The sequence below is a fragment of the Adiantum capillus-veneris genome, chromosome 22 (genome assembly GCF_014529385.1).
Source record: "Adiantum capillus-veneris isolate H3 chromosome 22, ASM1452938v2, whole genome shotgun sequence".
Lineage (NCBI taxonomy): Eukaryota > Viridiplantae > Streptophyta > Polypodiopsida > Polypodiales > Pteridaceae > Adiantum > Adiantum capillus-veneris.
Window position 1 is genome coordinate 32,311,661 of NC_140952.1, and position 8,988 is coordinate 32,320,648.

The 8,988-nt window shown below is 44.1% G+C and overlaps 1 protein-coding gene across 1 annotated transcript; it reads right to left on the reverse strand.

The window, feature by feature from the left end:
* Positions 1-1,000: 1,000 nt before the first annotated feature.
* LOC147429126 (uncharacterized) lies at positions 1,001-7,518 on the reverse strand. The gene is made up of 5 exons (XM_086495350.1): positions 6,789-7,518; positions 6,582-6,699; positions 2,760-2,874; positions 1,652-2,617; positions 1,001-1,575 (listed from the first exon to the last, which is right to left on the reverse strand). The coding sequence occupies exons 1-5, from the start codon at positions 6,955-6,957 to the stop codon at positions 1,129-1,131; spliced, it is 1,815 nt and encodes a 604-aa protein (XP_086351476.1). The 5' UTR covers positions 6,958-7,518; the 3' UTR covers positions 1,001-1,128.
* Positions 7,519-8,988: the final 1,470 nt, after the last annotated feature.

Sequence of the window (8,988 nt, forward strand, 5' to 3'; positions counted from 1 at the left end):
TGGATTGCATGTCTTGTGAAGAGCTTGGGATGCCCATAATTGTGATGTCGCTAGTGGTTCACCTACTTCAAACAGGATGAAAATCCTGAGCTTTTCAAATTATGCCTTCCCATTTATTAATTTGAAACAAAGAAAATAGGAAGCCAAGGGAACTCTGATCCTTATTTTATGAGACTCAAATGGAGAGGCTTCTAATCATACCATACCACGCCAAGACTCCGCTTGCCCTTACAATATTCTTCGCACCATTCAAATGCCCGTGTCCCTTTCTTACAGCTCTTACTTGGATCATTACATTACTAGTGAGGGGGCTTTGGAATACGACACACAAAAGACCCACCTAGTGCTTTGACTAACAATATGCATTGATAACTATGAACGGAAAAGATAGAGCAAAAAAAAATCAGCTTTGCATTGGTTGTTGCCAAAAAGAATCACATGTAAGCAATTTTAAGTCTCTACAGTACGTTAACCCACTCAAATGCTTCAGGAGTGGTGTAGGCCGTGAAACTACTCAGCTTTTGCATGCCAAGAGCTAGTGGAAGACTACAGAATACAAGTGCGCGAAACCATCTCTGTGTGGCATATTCCTAGGCTCATTCTATTAGTCTACTTTTGAAACATCTCAAGGTAGAATTTGTTTCAACAATGCTTACAAACGTCAACATGGCAACAGTGAGGTGGTAATGCCATAGGAACAATCCCAAGAGACACCAAAGATCGACAAGTCGATGCTAAGACTGAGATTCTACCTTCAAATAAGAGCATTACATCCCATAAGACATTTGTACTAAATCACGAACGCACAAGCATTATAGCAGATGTTGACCCAGCAAAGCTCTTAAGAGCAAGCTTATAAAACCAAATTGTCGTGAGAAGTGCAAACCTGATGAGCTAAGCATAAGTTGTGCATGGCATTGCTCAAAAGGCCCTGCAAATAGCTCTAATCATCTAAACATATGTGCACTATGTTAAAAAATGCAATCCAAGTAGGAAAACGTATTCAAAAGAAGGAACATTTCATTAACTTTGCAAGACTTTTCCTTACATGAGTGGTGTTACATTCCCTGAAGATTTTACACTCTCCATATACTTACACTACTCTTATCTACTAATCCTACCCCTTAACTAGATGGGATCTAAGCAAAAAATTTCAAACTCAATTGTTCCATCAAGTTCAGTGAAAAGTGGTGACTCAGGACTGGACAAACTTGCTAGACCTTCTTGTTCAAATATCTGCATAATATCTGCATCATCATCCTTGTATTCCGGGCTCCGAAGCCAGCTACTAATCCTCTTCTCCCTGCCTAGAGCAAGAAAGTCATGCTGACTAGCAGCAGATGATCTGCTTTCCCTTTCACTCACACCCTCATCACCAAGTTCACTGCCATCAGGGTCAATGACTATACTCATATTGTGCTCAGAGCTGGCATTACTGCTGGTAGCCATGGGAGAATCAGATACGGAGCTTGCTGAGTGAGCTCCATTACTTCCTGACTTTTTAGAGATTAGAGATGATTTTGCCATACTGGACATGAAAGAACGGAACTTGTGCGGTGTACTCTTGCCAGTATCCTGCATAACCATACGATTCACAGATAAGTTTAACCTCAACAAGCATGTTCATATTTGATAATTTTCAGATCCTTACCATGTGTCTTGAGCTTAAATCCGATGATTTCTTTAGCGCATTGCGACCAAGACCAGATGACTCACGAACCGAGGAGATGATGGACTTGACATCTCTTAAGGAGGGGGCCTTGGTGGGCTTCTTCCCATGCAGGTCCATCACCGATGCTTGCCCTTCTTTTGAGAAAACTACAGGCTTCTTCACACCCATAGCTCTTTCCGCCACCTTACCATTGCTTGTTGCTAAACAAGTATCTACTCGGTCATTCCTAGCCAATTTTTTTCCCCCATTCTGCGAAGGAGCTGTTTGCTCCTTCGTTACAAGGAGTGAACCTGACTTCCTCCTGTTCTGCACATCTATACCCTGATCTGTCTTGCTACTTTTTGAAAAGGATGTAGGCCTCTCTTGCATAGTCATACGAAGATTTGGGAGAGACATCCCATTAAAAGCATCTGGGGACCAAGCCTTCATTGTGGGTGAGCTTGCACGAGATATTGTAGCCCCTTTGGACATCATAGAGCCGGCTCTATTTGCAGAGGCACACCTAACTAGTGTTGTAGGTGGGTTACAAGGATGATGAGGACTAGGCAACTGCTTCAAGGGGGTTGATGGTCTTGAAGCAGATGCTGAACGGCCATGAGGGATTGCTGATCGTACTGAGGGTGTCATTGCATTAGCACTTCCATTTGACACAAAGGCAGGTGCCTTAGCACCTGAATGTGAATGTGAAACCCTAGAAGAAGTATTAGCTCCAGTTGCTGTTAGCCTTGACATGTGAACTCCCTTTAGTGTAGGAGGCCTCCCAGCCAAGGTACAATTTTGGGTTGAAGTTTTTAGAGGCCGAGATGTCGATGAGTCTACGACAGTTGTCAAACTTGGTTTGGAACCAGCTGAGTTTGCACTCAGATTCTGCAAGCCCAGATTTGCGCACACATTTTTTGATGCAGGTCCTACTTTAGATGAAATTTCTCCATTTGAATCTCCAAACTGCAAACATAGAGTCCATTCATGGAAAAAATACAGGTCACATGGATATTGAGGACAGGTTAATCCATGATCGCAGAACAACAATTACAATTTCCTTGACTAGATAAGAACCTTTACCAACATGACCTAGTTGTGAACTCACCTTTGATGGCTTCAATATGGATCTGGCAGAAGCAGCACAAGCACGAGGCAAGCCATTGCTTGCAGAATCACGATCCACATTCAAAAATAGAGGAGTGCTTGGAGGGGTCATCAACCTGCAAGAAATGTTTATCATCTCTCTCTCTCTCTCTCTCTCTCTCTCTCTCTCTCTCTCGCATGCACGGGGGGGGGGGGGGGGGGGGGGGGGGGGAACCCCTCCTAGTGAAGGTTAAAAATGCCATGGCAACTACAGTAGGAGAAAGGAGGAAGAGGGAGAGATACCACCAAAGCCTCTCAAAGATAGGCACCTCCAAACTGCTATGAAGAGGAAAACCACCCAAAAATGTACGAAGAGTAATTGAGAAGCCCTAGTCTCTAGACAGCATCAAAAGATGCATAGAAGTGACCACTACACAGCAAGGTGAAGGATGGGCGAGAAGAGGCTGAAGAGGATGACAAAATCTGTTGCCACAATACGGTGCCCATCCCGGAAGACGAAAACAAACCACCGATGAAGTGCCATGAAGGAAGTCTCGGAGACTGCACTTCAACCACCACGCTAAAAAGAACCACCGAAAAAGGGAGCCAATGGTTGGTGTAGTGTCTGCTTATAGAGGACCTCCAGCTACTCTTGCATGCACTTGTTTTAGAATATATTTGTTTTCACTAGCAAATGAGCGAAGCTATCACGAGCACATCTAACCCTATGTGCATGTGGACAAGCCAACTCCTACTTCAAGGGTTTAGGACAACCAAGGAAGTGTTCTGGCACCCTCCTAAGCCTGTATGCAAGGTGTTCATGTCCAAGCACTCTAGAGTATCTGCATACCCTCTATTTGCACATGAGCACAACCAATGTTTGCTAGGTGTAGGCACTAGGGAGTGTTCCCATAGTTTGGCACAGTACCAAGCTTAGGTAGTTCATCTACTTAAGTAGCACCCAATTTAGTGGGTAAATAAGTGACATTTAGCCCATTTATTAGCAAGACGTGGGGCTCCTCTTGTGACTGCTCAACCCAGTAACATTTACCTATAAAGGTGACCCAAGGGGTCACCATTCAGGCGAGCAAGTCAATACCCGATTGTGGAAGCAATATCCTCTAACGTTTTCGCCATCAGCACCTCAACCTCGGCATTGTCATTGCCATGCTCATCAACAACCTTGGCGTTTTGCATTATCAGCACAAGCTTAGCAAACCCACGCCGCAACAGAACTCAGCCATCATTCATCATTGGCATTTTCCGATCCTAGCACCAGATCCATAGCGTTGTGGCATCCCCAGATCAGCCAGCACATGTCAACCTAGTTGAACCAGCGTTTTCAGCTTTCAGCCCGCCATCCACATCGTCTTCAACACCCTCAACATCCGCCATAGCAGATCAGCCATAGCCTCGTTGCAGTCACAAATCCAAGACAATCTATAGATTCACCAACGTTTTGCATTTCCAACCCTTAGCCTCTCAAATCCAGGCATCAATAGCAAGATCCCATCATCTAGGACCATTGTATCGGTATTTGTGCAATCAAAAGCAAATACCTCTCTAGCGATAGAGATGGGGACCCTTGGAGGGGGGGTTGGGACCCCATCCCATGTTAGTCTTCTTTCTCTCTCTATCACTCACAGAACCTTCACTCCCAGTCTCTGTCTCCTCTCTCTAGTTAATAGTACATGTAATGTACAGCAAAGTGATTTATGGTGATAACTTAAGATGAGTGCTCAAATAATACTAGAGGTTCCTTTTACTTCATGAGATGTGCAAAAGACTAGAGAGAGAAGAGAGGTACTGTGAGTGAAGGTTTCAAGACAGAGAAAGAAGACTAACACCGGATGTGGGTCCCAAACCCCCCTCCAAGGGTCCCCTTCCCCCCTCTCTATTGCTAGAGAGGTATTTGCTTTAGATTGCACAAATGTTGATACAACGGTCCTAGATGCTAAGATGTTGATGGGATCTGGCTTTGGGTTGAAGGTGCTTGGATCTGCGAGGCTAAGGGCTGAAAACTGAAAATGCAGGGCTGATTTGACTTGGATCTACAAACTGACGAGGAGGCTAGGGCTGTAATCTAAAAACGTTGGGGCTAAAGGGTGTTGAATCTTGCAAACCGATCTGGGGGTGCTAATGAGAATGGTACTGATCTATGAGGCTAACGGTGGTACTATGGTGGAGATAGTAGCGCTAATGCTGATCTGCTACCCGAGGTGTATGTGCTTCCAAGGCACTAATGGCTGAGGGTGGAGATGCAGAAACGCCAAGTAGATTTGGTGGTGTTGGTGAAAAACACTAGGTGAGGATGCGGGTGGGTGCTGCTAGCAGACGCTAGAGGCTGGCTGCCCCAAGGAATACTGACTTGACTTCTTGGATAACCCCTAGGGTCAATTATATAGGGTTTTAATGCCGGGTCGAGCAATTCTCAAGGAAAACCCCGTGACTTGCTATAATATGGCTACTGCCACTTATTAGGAACTTATTACTCACCTATAAGAGGTGCTTCATGTGCGGGAACGACCTAGGCTGGGTACTAATGCAATTGTATGGGAACACTCCCCGATGCCTACACCTAGCAACCACTAGCTGTGCTCATGTGCAATCAAAGGGTATGCAACTCTTCTAAAGTGCCTAGACATGCACATCCTACATACAGGCTCACAAGGGTGCCAAAACACTTCCTAGGTTGTCCTAAACCCTAGAAGTAGGAGTTAGGTTGTCCCCATTCACATAGGGTAAAATGTGCATGTGACATAACATCTCTCTCATGAAAGTAACAGCAACCTTGAGTACGCATTGGTCACTCATCTTGAGTTATCACCATAAATCACTTCCACTAGTGACTACACATTACAAAAGCTATTGATACTTACCTCCCCTATTCCATTGTTCTCCTGTAGGAACATACATTTGAGCAACACTCACAATTTCTCAAAACTATCAAAGAATTCAAAGGTCCTAAGACAATCACTCAACTTGTTTGACTTGCTAAACATGCCTATCACCATACGAGAGAGGCTTCTATATCCCCCCCCCCCCTTTTTTCATGTCACGAGTATTATGAATGTGGAGGTGTCTCGTCTTGTGTGGCAAGTAGTTGTTTTCCTAACTTTTGCTAATCTCCCTTCAATACAAATCCTTATGAAACATACAACCTCCTCCCACAGACTCGTGACAAATAACAAACCGCCCGTTATTAATGCCCCCATGCTCTTTCCTAATTGTGAAAGTAGAGCGGGATGCATTTAGTAATGTCATTTACCAATTTTGGGTTTTTGTAACAACAATACCATTACATTGGTTCTACTTTTTGGTCTCAATTTGTGGAGCAGAGTTCCAAGGATGAGGAATCTCTACGCACCAACTTCACTAGCTTCAACTAATTAAAACACGAAAAACTTTTGACTAGGGAATCAATAGGACACGGAGCCATTGCATAAAACCTGTAGGGATTCTCTAAAAAAGGTGAGGAGTCACGAAGGCCTACATGAGATAATGGGTGAGAGTGTAGCCCCCAATTTAATGACCCCTCATAAACACTAAACAAGATGATGAGATAGTGTGTGGCCCCCTGGTTAATGCCTCTCTTCATTAGTCCATCAAAGATAAGTCCACCATTGCTCACAACAAGCTTTATCCAATGGTCGACACTTGCTATCGAGAGTTCCAGAGTCTCCTGAGGCTTTATGTGGGCCAACAACCGAAAAAGGAAACAATCATTGCAATAGTTTGTGCACCGAACTCAAAATAGCACACATGTTCCCAAAAAAAACATCAAAATTGTTGTGCTTCACCCTTTAAAAGCTACATGAAAAACTAAAGGTGCAAAAGAGCATACCAGTTATAGTCACTCTTATCCCAGTCAGAAGCAAGTATGTCGTCTGAACCACAGCTTTTGATGGGTAACAATGGCGTAGGCACCCTGTGAAGGGGCGGATCTGAGGCCCGTAGAGGTGCTGCAATGAACAATCAATTTCACAATGAGAACGCAGGAAATAGAGAACATACGAGTCAAATCAAATGCAGACTAGATAAAAGTACTTACTCATAGAGGTCTGAAATCCAGGCTCTTCAGCGATTGAGAGCCTGTGTTCCTGTTCTTTTCTCTGCATATCTCTAAAGAGAGTGAGATCGTCATCCCTGTCACTGGCAACTGCACTGCTTAAGCTCAGGACCCGTCGGTGATGCTGTTGCTGCTGCAACTCAGTGCGCATAGTTAAGTGGAGCTGAATGGATCCCTCTCTCAATCCTAACGGACAGAGATGTGCTTCCCCGTCTGCTCAGACCTTACAAAATGAAGCAAAGATTCCAAATTTCTCCCTATACACCACCAGAAAGTCCTTCTATCACCAGAACGTCTTGTGACGGTTTCTCTCCAAACCAGAGAAGTGGGTTCCCTACTGCCCAAAGTGGGTTTTCCTTCACCTCCGAAATAGCAGAAAGCTACCTTCAAGAGGAAGCTCTGATTACTATCGAAGAAGAGAACGCCTTCTTAAAAGAGTTCAAAAACAGATATACAGGAGCCTAACCTACAACTCGAATGGCAAAAACATGAAGCTTTCTCTTCGCTCAACAGAAGAAGAGCGGTGGCTAAAACAGGAGGAGAGCAACACGTGCACGCTCCCAAAAACTGTCGAAAACGCGTTCTACCCGAGCAGACTCAACGTCGAGGCGTGCAGGTACAATGCAAAAGAAACTGCAGAGAGAGACGACGAGTGCGGGAAACAATGTAGATACTAGAGAGAGGCGACGAGGTTTGCAGAGCCCATTTAAGAGAGACCTGGCAGAGAAGTATTCTCTCTCAACAAAATGGGCTCAGGAGATCCCGAAATTATACGAAAATCATGGAAAAGTTTACCTTATTTCTTGAATTTCCTGAATTACCAAATTTAGCAGCTAAATGGGGACATTTAGAAATGAGGGCATGGCAAAAATATTCAAGGTATTATTTTTTTTTCTTGTTGACAAAGGTTTAGCTTTTGCCCTTTTGTTTGACCAATTTTTGCAAAAAAGTGGGCGTATACTTTGTCCGGTCCCTCTTAAGGGCTTTGCCATCTGGCCAAAATTATGTCCATGTAGGCCAACAAGTGGCCAATATCCAAATCTAGGCGGTTTGTTATTGCAGAGAGGGGTGGCGGTTCCCATCTCCCGTGAGTCTCATAAATATCACTAGTACCTTGCATCTCTTTAAATAGTACCCCTGCCTAACTAAAAGGGTTTCACACTATTCCGCTCGTCTCAAATTTTGCAAATCGATTACACGTGTGTCAACTTCGTTGCCATCTTCTTCGTTACAGCAAGAAACAAGAAAGGTACTAGACTTAAGCTTCGTTTAGATTGCACACAGATGTCCAACTCTCGTGAACGTTCTCCAAGTGCTCTAGCTCGCATTGGGCAACGAAACATAATATAAAATAAACTTTTAGGATCTTTGGCAACAAAAAGGCATTGAGCTCTTGGCTAGTCCATACGATGGGTTGGCCAACCTTATCCGGCTGGCATGCTCCACCTCACAGAGTCGGGTGTGTGAGTTATAATTTCAAGTTCCTACTCTCTCAAAAAAAAGGCGTTGAGCTCTTCGCTAGCGTCTCAGACTTTAGCGAGTGGCGTTGAGAGCTCGAAACTCATTCCCGCTTTTGCAAAGGGTGGAATTCTCAAGCTTTCTACCTAGGGAGGCCACCGTTCTTTGGGGGATACAAAGATGGAGGAAAACATTGTTCTTAGCTTTCCATACCATTTTTAATCATTGCATTTGGGCAAGATTAGGCCCCCTAATCACCACCCAAGATTAGGTGTGTGTGTGTGTGTGTGTGTGTGTGTGTGTGTGTGTGTGTGTGTGTGTGTGAGCATACATTGCAAAGCCGAGAATAAAATTATTTGTTTTGGATGCCCTCGACGTTGGGAAAAAGGGCATAGGAATGCAAATTAAGCTTCTTTGAAGCCTATAAAATTACAGAGCAGTGACCAGGGATTGTTAACAGGCAAGGTATAATGCTAAATGTATGCCATATGCGGCTTAAAACTGCAAGAACCTATGTTTTGATGCTAAAAGTGGGTATGTTTGAAGTGATCACAAATGGAAGTTTATGGATTAGAATTGCAGTGCTCAAAGTGCTCTACGAGCCTGTCAATTGGAGTTACAATGAAGAAGTTATGAAAATTTGAAGTTGGGATTGATTGCAGATCGACAACTGCAGATGAGGGATCGGGGATGAAGAGAATGCATTGGCCTAGAGTGCTTCTCT